Source organism: Mastigoproctus giganteus, chromosome 6, assembly GCF_048544385.1.
Source record: "Mastigoproctus giganteus isolate SK-2022 chromosome 6, ASM4854438v1, whole genome shotgun sequence".
Lineage (NCBI taxonomy): Eukaryota > Metazoa > Arthropoda > Arachnida > Uropygi > Thelyphonidae > Mastigoproctus > Mastigoproctus giganteus.
Genome location: NC_143580.1, coordinates 36092806 through 36107506, shown reverse-complemented (window position 1 = coordinate 36107506; position 14701 = coordinate 36092806). Strand labels below are relative to the sequence as shown.

The 14701-nt window shown below is 35.9% G+C and overlaps 1 protein-coding gene across 1 annotated transcript in view; it reads left to right on the top strand.

Annotated features, from left to right (window-relative positions):
- Nucleotides 1-14701, top strand: part of LOC150084162 (uncharacterized) — a 72030-nt gene that overhangs the window by 10353 nt on the left and 46976 nt on the right. The window contains exons 3-5 of the mRNA XM_090376140.1: nucleotides 5933-5980; nucleotides 9289-9343; nucleotides 13109-13198. Coding sequence (XP_090232266.1) covers nucleotides 5933-5980; nucleotides 9289-9343; nucleotides 13109-13198 — 193 coding nt within the window. The remainder of the gene's footprint in view (nucleotides 1-5932; nucleotides 5981-9288; nucleotides 9344-13108; nucleotides 13199-14701) is intronic.

The following is a 14701-nucleotide window of genomic DNA, read 5'->3' as shown; positions in this document are numbered from 1 at the left end:
AAACCCCATGAGCTGTTCTGGCAGCATGTCTGCACTGCTCAAAGAATTTCATATCTGACTGAATAATTACCCCCAGGAGTTTTTCTTTTTCCACTACCTCAAGTGTAATATCACACAGTTACTCTGTGATTGTTGCTATCCATATGAAGTACCTTGCATTTGTCAATGTTAAACTTGAACTGCCATTTCTCAGCCCATTCACCCAATTTTCCTAGATCTTGTTGTAGTAGATCACCCTGATTACTGTCATTAATCACCCTGTCAACCTTTGTATCGTCTGCAAACTTTGATATTAAGCCTTATATATCTTCATCAGTATTGTTAATAAATATTGAAAACAACAATGGGCCCGGCAGTGAACCCTGGGGGAATCCACTGATAACATTAGTCCATGAAGAGCAGTGCCCATTGATAACCATTCTCTTCCACTTAACTATCCTTTTATCCATAACAGTAACTTCCCCTTAATACCACATTGCTCCAGTTTATACAGCAGTCTTTGATGTGCAACAGTATCAAAAGCCTTCCTGAAATTCAAGTATATGATGCCAAAATTATTTTTTGCATCCAGTTCCTTCGTCACTGCATCATAGTAACCTATTAGATTGGTTAGACTAGACTGCCCCTTAACAAATCCATTCTGTAACTGCAGTATAATTGCATTACTGTTGAGATGGTCCTTCATTACTTCTTTAACAAGTGACTCCATTATTTTCCATGGAAGGATGTTAAGCTAACAGATCTGTAATTACTCATCTCACATTTTGATTTCCCTTTATGAATTGGAGATATATTCACACATCTCCAGCCCATAGGGACCTCTCCTGAATCCAAGGATGCCCTCATAATTATGGGGGCTTTTAATCTTTTAATGTGATTGTATGGATCTCATCCATCCTAGTTTCCTTTTTTATGTTCATCTTCAACAGTTTCTCTTCCACTTGACTTTCAGTTATCACAGTCATTTAGTTCCCTATTGGAGTTTGATAAACTTCTGGGCATCCCCTTTCCCAAAGAATTCCTCATGTGTGAATGTAGATGCAAAATACCTATTCAATTTGTCAGCATCCTGAGCAAGATCTTCAACAGTTAACCCATTGACATTGTGTGGCCCAATGTGATTTAATTCCTTCCTTCTACAGTTAATATAAGCATAGAAATCTTTACATTATTTGCCAAAGATTTCTTGTAATCCATCTTAGCTTGTCCAACCTTCTTTGTGACTTGATTACTGGCTAGTTTTTATTTACCATAGGCTTCTGAATCACTTGATAATTTATAAGCATCCCATGCACTTTTCTTCCTTGCTACTTCATATGACATCCTTTTACATGTAAGCCTTGAACAGTATTGCTTTGTTGGTATGAAAAGCATTAGTAGCTTCTGTGATTACTTCCCTGAATACTTCCCATTTAGACATTTAGAATTTGATGTTAACTTCGTTATTTGGTCCCTCTGCATAGAATTCAAATTTTGTCTGAGATCCCTGTAGTTACCCTTACAAAAGCAAAAGCCTTTTCTTTTACCCTTGACAGTAATTATCTCTCTAATTAAATTCCACATTAGTGCACTGTGATCAGTCACCCAAGTGGTCTTTTACCTGCAGATTCTTAATGCATATAGATTCACTGCTGATAACCAAATCAAGAGTATTGCTTCCTCTTGTTGCCTCTCCAGCATGCTGCTGTGGAAAACAGCCATCCAAGAAATGTACAAAAGGCTTGTTCCCTGTAAGCGACTGACCCACAAATTCCAGTCAACATCTCAAAAGTTAAAATCCTCCATTATAAGACATTCTGATTTATTGGCCTACTCTATTTCTCTGTATAGCTGTTTAGTGTACTCATCACAGTCATTAGGCCTATAACACACTCCTACTCTCATTTTTGTTTTCCCAGTGTTTACATCACACCAAACTGACTCAACATTGCACTCATAACCCTTGTCAACTGAATGCACCCTTAGATGTAATATGTATCTTAACTAAGAGTAACACCCCTCCTTTCCTTCCTTTATATATTGTACTCCCTATATTCAAATTCAGCATCACTTATGTCTGAGTGACACCATATCTCTACCATCTCTACATGTCTGCATTTGATGACTTAATCAGCTTCAGATTCATCAAGTTTATTGACAGTGCTCCTGACATTAGTGTACATGCAGGTATACACCGATGAACCAAAACATTATGACCAGCAAGTCGTTATGCAAATCGGAGCAACTGCAGGTGAACTATGGTGCATGTGCAGATCGGGATATAGTATAAAAAAACACCTGATGCTGAGCTCTGTTAATCAGTGTTTCTCTTGTTCTTGAGATTGGAAAGGCAACAGACTTAAATGAGTTTGACAAAGGGCAAATTGTAATGGCCAGATGACTGGGTCAGAGCATATCTGAAATGGCATGGCTGGTGGGGTGCTCACATTCAGCCATCGTTAATACCTAATGAAAGTGGTCCGAGGAAGGTAAACCCACGAACCACTGGTGAGGTGTTGGATGACTATGGCTCATTGATGCTCAAGATTAGCGAAGGTTCTCCTGGATGGTAGATGGCAACAGAAGGGTGACTGTGGCGCATCTTTTCAATAATCAGAATGCTGGTGATGGGAGTAATGTGTCACAACACACAGTACATCACACCCTGCTGAAAATGGGACTGCTTAGCCACAAGGCCACTCCAAGTGCCCATGCTAACCACGGTTCACCAGCGACAGCACCTATAATGGGCATGCGAGCATCAAAACTGGACCTTGAGTGATTGGAAGAAGGTCGTCTGTCCAATGAATCACATTTCCTGTTGCACCATGTTGACAGATGGGCATGTGTGCATCATTTACCTGAGGAAGTGATGGCGCCTGGATGCACTGTGGGACAAAAACAAGCCGGTGGTGGCAGTGTCATGCTTGGGGCTATGTTCTATTGGGATACCCTGGGTCCAGTCATCCATGTGCCGGGCACTCTGACGTCTACCACCTACCTAAATATCATTGCTGACCAGGTACACCCTTTCATGGCAACAGTCTTCCCCTCTGGTGGTGCCGTCTTTCAGCAGGATAATGTGCCATGCCACACTGCCTGGATTGTTTGAGACTGGTTTGTGGAAAATGAGGAAGACTTCCAGGTTTTCCCCTGGCCTCCAAATTCCCCAGACATCAATCCCATTGAGCATCTGTGGTTTGTGTTGGAACAGCAACTTCGATCTGCAGCATCTCAGCCACAGACCTTACAGGAGTTAAAGGATCTTCTGGTTATGTGTTGGTACCAGATACCACAAGACACATTTAGAAATCTTGTAGCATCCATGCCTCGCCAGGTACGAGCTGTTTTGGCTGCACGTGGAGGACCAACATCATGTTAGGTAGGTGGTCGTAATGTTTTGGCTCATTGGTGTACATGCACATGTTCTTATGCTTAGTTACTCTTACACAGCCCATGTATTCACTTGTTCCATGATGACCCACAGCAAGGCCTGAAATTCCAAACGCCTTGCTTTCCAGACTGCTGCATTTTCCAATAGAAGCAATGCATGAATCACCTTCACTTCTGTGTGCTGCTCTAGTTAATCTATTAGTCTGTCAACTCTTCCCCCACAAGCTAGCAGTTTTCTGACCCACCTATCACCACCTCAATAGCATCAGCAAATATTCTCCTGCTCCTTCTATTTGGGCGCCTCCATAGCCAGGTGGGAAGGAGCAGCAGTGCGTAGCACACGCTTCTTGATTAGACCGGGGTTCGAGCCCGTCACCACCAAATACAGAGGATGCGGAAAGGTCAGGGAATGACCACCGCATATCCCGGAGCAATATGGCCTTAGTTGCTAATGCTCCTAAAACCAAATAACATTAACAAAGCTCCTTCTATTTAAGTGTATCTCATTCCTGTAAAAACAGTTGCTTCTGTTAACAAGCACAGACCACTCTGAGAAAAATTCTACCCCACGAGTCTCACACATTCTCTCCAGGATCGAATTGATTGATAAGGCTGTCAGCATGTACTCCCTTCTATCATGTTTAGGCTGAATAACCATTGTTATTTAGGAATTCATGGTCATTGTTATAGATTAAGAATGTATGGTCTCCGTGTCCCATCATGTTATTGAGCAGGTGCTATGAAGCTTTACAGAATACTTGGGGAATAATAAGTACTCATCAAGTGTTGTGAATCATGGATACCCTTGGAGTAAAGTCAGAAAGATGGTACTCAGCTTGCATATTTCCAGGTGGATACATTGCATACACATATGTATATGTTGCTAAAAAAATGAAAAAAGCATGCCCCCATTGTTAAATGAGAATCAGGACAAAAGCAAAATGTATGTGGAATGCAGAGCCATGCTGAGGGCGAGGCAAACGAGGCTCTTGCCTCAGGTTAAAAGCTGAAAGGGATGCCAAAAGAAAAGGAAAGATTAAATAATTGCCAACGTTGCCATCATTAACAGTAAGGCGCAATTTTTCATTCTTGCCTCAGGTACTAAAATGGCCTGGAACGGCCCCGGTGGAATGTAAAAGTAAAAAAGCCCATTCCAGTGTTAATTAATTAAAAGCAGAGGTTATACATTGTTTCTCAAAAAAAGCAGAGAATATACAATGTGTGCCATAACACCGGGCTAGCCAGGTAGGTAAAGTGCCTGCCTGGCAACCCAAAGGTCGCGGGTTCGATTCCCGCCTTGGGCTTGGATCACAGTAAAATGCAAAAAAACTTTGGGAGGTGCATTATGGCCATAGAAGCTGATGTGCCAACAACTAACAAGGGGAAAAAAATAATAATAAATAAATAACACATTTCACTATACACCTTCTGTGCATTGCTATGTGGCTGCTGCAATAGTGAAATTATTAATACATTTACTGTTTTAAAATACAAAGAGAAATTTTTTTCATTGCCATGCATAGAAATTGATGTTTGCATTACTTGCACAGTAACGATTACCAAAAATGTTTGGAATGTGCAGGGAAGGTGTTATGGAAGGAAACATTTATTTATATTTAGATAATTTTAAATTTACTTACAATTTAAACTATATTAAATATACCACACATTGTGAAACCTATTTGTATACCTATATCATTGGCATGAAAATTATCTCAGTAAACTTAACAAAAAGAGGTTCTGCAGCATTTTTGATATATGTAATGTAGTCTAAATTGCAAACCAAATGTAGATAAATATCTCCTTCGCCATTGTTTCCATACATGCATATTAGAATTATGTTATAATTCCAATATGCATATAATATATATTAGAATTATGTTTATATAGAAATGTGAAGTTGCTAATAACATTTTTAGAGTGGATAGTGGCATTCTCTGAAATCTCCATTCATTCCTTAAGGTTATAAAACAGTGTAAATTTAATACCTCCTTTATCATCAACCTTACTTTGATTATATATCTGGTAATGTGGTGTAGATATAAATCATCACGTGTACTTATCACTCTACTCTGCTGTGGGAGTTTGTTATTCCAGTAATTCAAGGACATGGTGTGGGCAATTGGATTGTATTATAGTACCCTACTTGTTGCTTATCCAGGGGTCAGAGAGAACATTCTTGTTGTCTCTGACTCCATGAGTATTACGTGGACACCACTGGTCTCTAAGATTTTTAGAGTTAAACCTATTGCATTTTGGGTTGTGAGGTGTATAGAGAGCTATTCACTCATTACACATCAAAAACTTACATCATGTTAGGAGCCATCTTGCACTTCATTGAACATGTAGTGAACTAGTGAATCCACAGTGGGCATGTAAATAAATTGTATCAACCTTTATGGATAATCTCCACAAAGAAAATACTTCTTCAAAGTAAAGTATTGGTTAAATGTTTGCCTAATTGTTAAAGTTTTGAATTGTGCAAGTTGTTTCAGACTTGAATAATCATGCTTTATTTTATGGTAATTATAAAAATATAAATTGTTATTCTTTCTTTTAGCTAAGCTTACATTGAACAAAGTTATTGAACATCATACCAAAATGCAAGGTAAGGAACATCCCAAGACCGAATAAGGTAGCTTTATATTAGGTAGAATATAATAATAAATTTTATCCCTTTTTTTAAAAAGTGCAGCAGCTGTATTTTCAAATTATTTTTTCAAATAATTTAAAGGTGCTTATAACATTAGTTACGAGAACTTTCTAGTGATAAGCTTGAATAAATTCTGAAAATCCATTAACAGAATTAATTTCCTATTATGTATTTACCCTTGCCATATTCCAAAGCATCTGCAAAGAGTTAGCAATTCGTATATTAGATGAAGGTCTAGAAGCAGTCTTGTGTACAATAATTGCCTTTAAAATGATGATATTCATTTCAAAGGACCATCAAAATATAGAACTAACTCATACCACATGGTTTCTATGCTGGCATGCGTAATTTCTGAATCTGTGAAAGCTCTTTTCATGCTCAGGCTGCTTTCAATAAGAAGCACGATCCCACTGCCCTTTCTGTCTTTTCTAACCTTCCTAAATACATCGTAGATTCCATAGTGAAACTCACCATCCCTTATTTTTGGGTGACACCACATTTCTGTTAGTCATATTATGTTAATGTTATTTATCCTAACTAGGGGTTTAATTCACTCATTTTATTGACACACTCCTGATGTCAATATAGACACAGTTAAAATTTGGTGTAATAAATAACTTAAACCAGTTGAAGTTATTTAAGCTTACTTTTCTAGCATTGGTTTCCCACTCATTTCAAATATCGTTATCTCAGAACATCTTGTCAATGTCTGCTGTTGCAGCAACAAACAAGAATTCTAGAAATGCGCATAAGAGTTACTTGGACCCCAAATTATCAGATAAGTGCATATCTATATTACCTCTCTCCACACCTCCCTTTCAACTAGCAGTTTTCCTGAATGCTTAAAGAAATATTACCCTTAATGATACTGGCAAAAGCCCACCTCTGTTCAATTGTATTGATTTGAATTGATTCACTTGTATGTAGAAGGAATCAAAAATTGATTCGTTCTACATACAAGTGTTTATATTTAAATATAAACAAATTTGTAAATTTATTATTCAGATAATTAAATATCAAATACAGCAGACTCTCAATTTACCGGGATCGGATTAACCGGGACACTTCAAGACTCCAAATTAGAAAAAAAATTCAACCAGAAATCATAAAATTCAAGTAATAACTAGAATAGGTATAAACAGATATTTTGCAAGTCATAAATAATCGAGTAGAACCGATGTTATAAGTCATCATTGAGAGATTAGTGTACCTATTATCTTTCAACCCACGTTGTCTTCACACCTACTGCTCAAAATAAAAAACAAAAAAAGAGAGAGAGACCAAATGTTTAGTTTGTTTTAGTGCGTCGAGTCGATTGTTGTGTTCCGTCGCATCGCAAAAGGACAAATTTTGTTTCGTTATTTATGTCAGAGATGTCGGAATTTTTTTTTATATAGTAAATTTATTTATTTTTTTTTTTGTTTAGAAATCGCGGAAATGATGGGTAAACGCAAAAGAGTTGCACTTTCAGTTAAACAAAATTGTTTAACTGAAATTCAATAATTTCAGTTTACTTTTCAATAATTTCAAGTTAATTTGTTTAACTTGAAATTATTGAAAAGTTTGAAAATGGTGCATCCATTAAATCTCTAATGAACCATTATAATATTGACGACCAAACCATATGCAACCTTGTAAAAAATAAAGGGAAGCTATTAGATTTAAAATCGACATTGCAAAAAATAAAAGGAAGCATCGTATCGGACACACGAGTAATATGTGGTAAGTTTTTTTATTTATCGCCATATTTTTTATGTAGGTTGCTGAACATTTTTCGATATAGTAAGTCCCCGACTTACGCAACTACGGTTTTACATAAATTTGTTTTCACTCGGTGTTTTTTATTTTTTATTCATTGTTGTTTTTTTTTTTTTTTTTTTTTTTAGGATTATAAAATTTAAAACAATAAAAAAAATAATAAGCAATCAATAACGACGATCACGGCACGCACAAATTGCACAAAGTGAGATCGGAGCAACAAGCAAAAAAATAAGAAAGAAGAGAAGATTTTTAAAATTATTTATGTTTTTTTTATATATGACTGAAGATTTTAGTGAAGGGGACACACACTTCCCATTATAACGTTATAACCCACAGAATTCCAGCTATCAGTATTATCGCAAATGTAATAAGATTGAGTTTGCTGCGCCTCCGTAGCCAGGTGGGAAGGAGCAGCAGTGCGTAGCACACGCTTCTTGATTAGACCGGGGTTCGAGCCCGTCACCACCAAATACGGAGGATACGGAAAGGTCAGGGAATGATCACCGCATATCCCGGAGCAATATGGCCTTAGTTGCTAATGCTCCTAAAAAAAAAAAAACCAAATAACCAATAATTGAGTTTGCTACCCGTTTATAATTAATTAAATACACAAACAGAAAAGCCCAATAAAACGGAAAGTGCGAATTGTTTTTGTTACTTTATGGTAGTGACCTCCAGAAATGTGCTTTAGTAAAATTTGAGCTCAAGCAGGGTGATAATTGTGAGTTTTCGCCTTAACTCTGTGAAGTTCTTTAAAGAAAATTTAATTTTGACTGTTATCATGGTGTCGACTAAGAGACAGTGGTACTAGAAAATCTACCAAGAAAACAAAAGCGATTGATTTGGGTCAGAAAATTAAACTAATAGCAAAAAGAAAATGGTCAAACATTAACAAGTATCGTGCTGAATTCAGATTTGTCAATAATAATATAGTAGCAATATGTTACTAGTCATTCCCGAGTTAAGTAAAACTCGACAAAGTAAGAAGTCCTGGAACTTATCTCTTACTTATGTCGGGGACTTCTGTATTTTTGGATTAACCTGGAAATCGATTATCTGGGATTTGTTTTTACCATCTATCCCGGAAAATCGAGTCTACTGTATTGTATAAAATAATACCAAGAATTTTGATGTGCATAAGGTTCAAGCTATCACTGCAAACCCCTTGTTTCCAACTAAGAGGGCTTCCATAGTAGCCTGAAACTTGGCTTATTAAAATTCAGCCCAAAATTTTACCTAATTATTATCTTCACTCTTATGTAATTATCTGAATTCTAAATTTGTATTTTTGTTTATATTAATCACTGTAGACCCCCAAGAGGCAGCTGCCCACATAAAGATGTTTTTCTGAACCATACACAGTGTTTGTGTTTCTTTTATCATAATGCTTACTTGCTTAATAGCATGCTCTTCAGGTCGGTTTGATTATATGAAACTTTTAAATATTTGATTATTGTTTTGTTTTTAATTTAAAATGCTTGTTTTGTGTTTAATTCTTTCAGAAACTCTGAATATTGCAAAGTTCAAAGCAGAACAGATTAATTTTCAAGCAAAAAAGTAAGTGTGTTATTATAATGTATGTAGACTTATCCATAGTTTGTGTTGCATTTTAAAGTAATAATTTCTCTTTGAATTCTAAGAAAAAACAGTATAACATGTAAAAATAATAATTATATACCACATAATTTAGAGGGTGTGTGGAAGATGCCCCAGAAAAAGGAATTGCAGGGGTTGGGAGAATATGGTGCCCCAAGTCCATCCATAGCCAATCTAGAGAAGGATGAAGCTTCTTATCCTTCCAAGTCCTTATCCAAGTCCATATCTTCTTATCCAAGTCCATCCATTGAATCTAGGGAATTCAAAATAGTACAGTGGATGCTCCATTGGCTGCCAAAGGCCTCATTGAAGGCATCCACATATTGCAGTTGCTTTATGCAGTTAAACATCCATCCCATTTGAAAAATGTGTCCTCAAGCTCTGATCATCCATGCTTTAAAAAGGGATAAAGTTCTCTTCAAAGACTTCAAGACAATGTTCAGATGTAGCCAAGTGGCCAGGCATGAGGGTGCGTAATACATGCTTTGAGTGACTGGGGTTCAAGTCCCTTGACTGCTAAATATGGTGCTGTTTCTTGTATTCTCTGTATCTTGCAAACTCCTCTGACTGTGTAGTCATTCCAGAGTATAAACAGAAAATTTATTTATTTATCCACAAGGGAAATGGGACCAGCTGTTCCTCTGGTTGAAACAGCAAACCATACTGTGCATTTTTTGGTTATAAATAATGCATCTATTAATGTGCTTGGATTTTCTATGGCCATATTCACATTTTCTGTTTGTTAATAGAGGCAAAAAGAAGCTTCATCTGTAAACAAACTGCTTCAGAGAACTGCAGGACTTCTTATGGAAATGCATCAGAAAAATCAACTCTTAACACCTTTTTTTTGTTCTCTGTAACCCTGTTGTATTTGAATCATACAGAAAGACTGCCCAACCTTTTGTTAGAATCCTGTTAGTCAATGTTCATGACATAGCCAGTTGTTGTAAGTGATATTCCACAGATTTGGAAAGACTGCATAACAGCTTTCTTTAACACATGCAATGTTGTTCACTGATCTCACTCTTATTATCTTTTATTAATAATGCTTTTCTTATTGTCAGTTACAGCACTCATTTTAAAATTTCAAGACTGATCTATTTGGACCTTCCCTACAATTTCCTGTTTAAATCATGCTCCATTTGTGTATACTACACTATCAATAGAATAAAATGTGCACTATAAACACATGTTGTTCTAGCACATATGCCATCTTGTCAAACTATGAATGAATAAGTTGCCACTAGCAGCAACATTCTTCCAAAACTAAAAATGATTCCTGTACATAAATATATTTAAGAATATATGCAAAATAAATCAAAGCATCTTTTTTATTGGCCCTATATATTATAAATATTCAAATATATTATATAGTCATATACTCTGCTTTTATTAGTCAAATATTCATTACAAAATCCTCAAATTTTTAATAAACCAAATAAACATAAGTGCTATTGAGTTATAACTAGATGAATAAGTGGTTTTTTAAAAAAAAATTAGGGTCATATTGATTCTCACTTTTTAACTTGTTTTTTGCATCCTAATATAATACAAATTTTTTTATTTAATTGTATTGTGAATTTGTTTTATGATAGCTTTATGAATGCACTAAACTAATATAATTTTTAATATAGTATAAATGAAAATTTCAAGATATGATCATTGAAGGAAAACAGTGGGTGAATTATGAGCAATGATAAGTTAATAGTGTGGGCTGATATGGCTTTAACACGCTATGGTTAGTGTTGAGGAGGCCAACGAAGATCTTTATTCATGAAACAAGTGTAAAAGGAGCTGCATCTAAAATGGGATAAATTTTATATATATCATTCAGCTTTTAAGAAAAGAATAGGTGACTGGAAAGGAATCAGTTGTTGAAAGTGATTGTGTCGTGGGAATCCAAACTGTTGATGAAACAATTTGAAATCCTGTGACTTCAAAAGGAAAAGGAGGAAAGGAGGTTGCAATAGGTGACCCTTGTTAGAAAACTTGGTAAAACTCGATAATAATCCAGAATTCTTTAAAACTGAACACCTTTTACAAAAAAAATCAGCACTTTAAATTTGGAAATATTATGAAAGCAATCTGGCATTCACATTAACAGTTGCATTTGTCTTTAAGAATTCATGGATAACACAAGATGCTTGCTATCCTGTCCTTTAAACTGTTTTTGTGGCCAGCAAGATTTAAACTGCATAGATAATGCAGTGCAGTGGCCTTTGCAATGAGTTGCACTGGAATTATAATATTTTCAACAGATGACCTTGTCAAAAGGTTAATCAACCTTTTGTTTAATAAGATGAGACTGCTATGAAGCCTGTTTCAGAACTAATTTCTCTACAGCTGTTTTGTCTGCATGTTGTCATGCACACAGAACAGTTGTAAAGAGGTTGTTCAATTAAAATGCCTGGGTATATGAAATCAGACTTTTCAAAGTTGCATTATAGCTGAAGCTGTCTGTTTTGTGTAAGTGTTGTCACCAAAGACCATTTGCTATCATTGAGGGACTGGTTAGTTCTGAAACAGGCTATCATAGTTTCACCTTTTAAATAAATGCCAGTTAACCTTTTGGCAAGGCCATCTATTTGAAAGTAATGCAGTGCCAGGGAAACTTGTTACAAACTCAAGGTTACTCTGTCATGAGATAGGACTATTGTTGTGTCAGTGTAGTTTAAATCCTGTTAGCCATAAAAACAGATGAAAGGTTATTTAGTAAACTTCATAACTTAGCATGAAAATACTTGTACAAATTACAGCTGTGACTTGTCATACAGTGCCTGTGTGAGCTGGTAACCTGTTTGACTTCACGAGAGAGAGAGAGAGAGAGAGAGAGAGAGAGAGAGAGAGAGAGAGAGAGAGAGAGAGAGAGAGAGAGAGAGAGAGAGAGAGAGAGAGAGAGAGATTGATTCCTAGTGTAGGTACAGCTGGAAAAAAGTATGCTTCATTAAATCTATGGTTAATCTCTTCCACATAAAGTGTTTTTTTTTTTTTATGTGCATGACAGAAAAATATTAATTCCACACAACCAAGGTTTTTTGCCATCATTATAATTAGTTATAGAGCTCTTCAGGTGCATGTTAAAGTAGGGAGAAAAACAACAGGTGGCTCAAGATTACTCACTTGGCTTCCCACTCCCTAACACCATGAAAGAGAATATAGTGAGTGACCTTGACCACCTATTGTTTTTCTCTCTGCTATAGGTGGCTAAAATGAAATTTAGTCATCTTTTATTATGCAAAATAAATTGAATTTTTCCAAGTAAGTTATTAAAAGTAAAATGTCACATAAATTAATACCTCTTTATAATAATTATTCCTTAAGAAGAATGTTTAATTTTTTCTCATTGCCAATTGCAAAAGTAATTTTTTTTCTGAAGCACATTCATTGATATTCTGACATTTGCTGTGATTTATTTGTTATTTGTTCACAGTGAACATATTGAACTGTTACTGTCATTTTAACTTCCAGTATCTTCTAGGCATTATAAACATTTACAGCTATGTAAATAAGTTTAGTTGTTAGTGTTAATATTCATTAAAATGTGCTTGTCCAAACTGCTCCACAATTAGGTATACCTTTTTTAAAATCTAGCATTTCTCAATCCTTGAGGATGCCAGATTATAAAGTGTTCACTATAGTACATTTAGACTTGGGGAAACTTACCACTAATGACTTTAATATTTTACTAATGAATAACTAACATTTAAGAAATGTTGCTATTTGCAGTTTAGAAGATAAAAATAAGGAACTTAAAGAAAAAATTGAAGAACTGCAGAATAAAATAAAAGAAGAAAAGGAGCGGCAGTTAACAAATCTGTAAGTTATCACATTATAATAACATTTGTAACTCAGTTTGGTGTAGTCTTATATTTTGCACAGGATGCTATTAAAAGTTGAACTTTTAGAAATAGTTATACCAAAATTAAATATGGATTTTACATTTTGTGCATTTGTATTTATTAATAAATTTAAGAGCCCATAGAGAGATGTATATACCCAAAACTAGAAAAATAGAAATTAATTTGTCAGTGCAACTAATTTTTAAAATTTAATTTTAATAAAGTTTTAATTTTTTAAATAATAGTACTATGCTGTTTTATGATAGCTTTTTCTCAAACTGTTAGCTAGGTTTATTTGAAACTCCAGTGGCAATAACCAAATCACTTTTACTGTCACTAATCATAAAACATGAAAATAGTAATTAATTAAAATAACAGGTTTTATAATGGGCTAAGCAAATTGAGTTTTGGTTTAAGAGAAACAGAATTCTTTTTAATCTTTCATTTTCAAGAACAATTACCATAGGTCATTTTGACTGCAATACAAATAAATATTTAAAACAGAAGGAAACATTTCTTCAACTACTGAGTGAGGAGTTGGGGCAGTCCTAAGGTCACAATCTGCCACCCAGTGATTACTGATAAACTAATGACAGCAAGGTTTTTTATGAGTTGTAAATGGCACAGTAAACTGTGCCATTTATAACTCGTAAAATAAATATTAAGAAATACCCATGGTATGAGGTTCCCACCAGTGTTTGAAAGTACTTAGATAGGATGGTACCTGTTCTCCAGGGTTAAAAAAAAAAACAATTTTAGAAATTGAACAATCTACATTTGAATAGAAAATTTTCTTAACAGGTCCTCACCAGAATGAAGCATAAGTCTTCACAGAAAAAAAGAGACCACAACATGCCACTCGTGAAACAGTCGGGGACCATTTCATGAGTGACAAATAAAGGCTATATTCTGAAATCACTTTCTTGAATATACGTCGATGAGCCAAAACATTGACCACCTACCTAATATGATGTTGGTCCTCCACGTGCAGCCAAAACAGCTTGTACGGTGAGGCACGGATGCTACAAGATTTTTAAATGTGTCTTGTGGTATCTAGTACCAACACGTAACCAGCAGATCCTTTAACTCCTGTAAGGTCCGTGGTTGAGACGCCACAGATTGGAGTTGCTGTTCCAACTCAAACCACAGATGCTCAATGGGATTGATGTTTGAGGAATTTGGAGGCCAGGGCAATACCTGCAAGTCTTCCTCATGTTCTGCGAACCAGTCTCAAACAATCTGGGCGGTGTGACATGGCACATTATCCTGCTGAAAGACTGCACCGCCAGAGGGGAAGACCGTTGCCACGAAAGGGTGTACCTGGTCAGCAATTATGTTTAGGTAGGTGGTAGACGTCGGAGTGCCTGGCACATGGGCTCAGCCCAGGGTATCCCAGCAGAATGTTGCCCAAAGCATGACACTGCCGCCACCTGCTTGTTTTCGTCCCACTGTGCATCCATGCACCATCACTTCCCCAGGT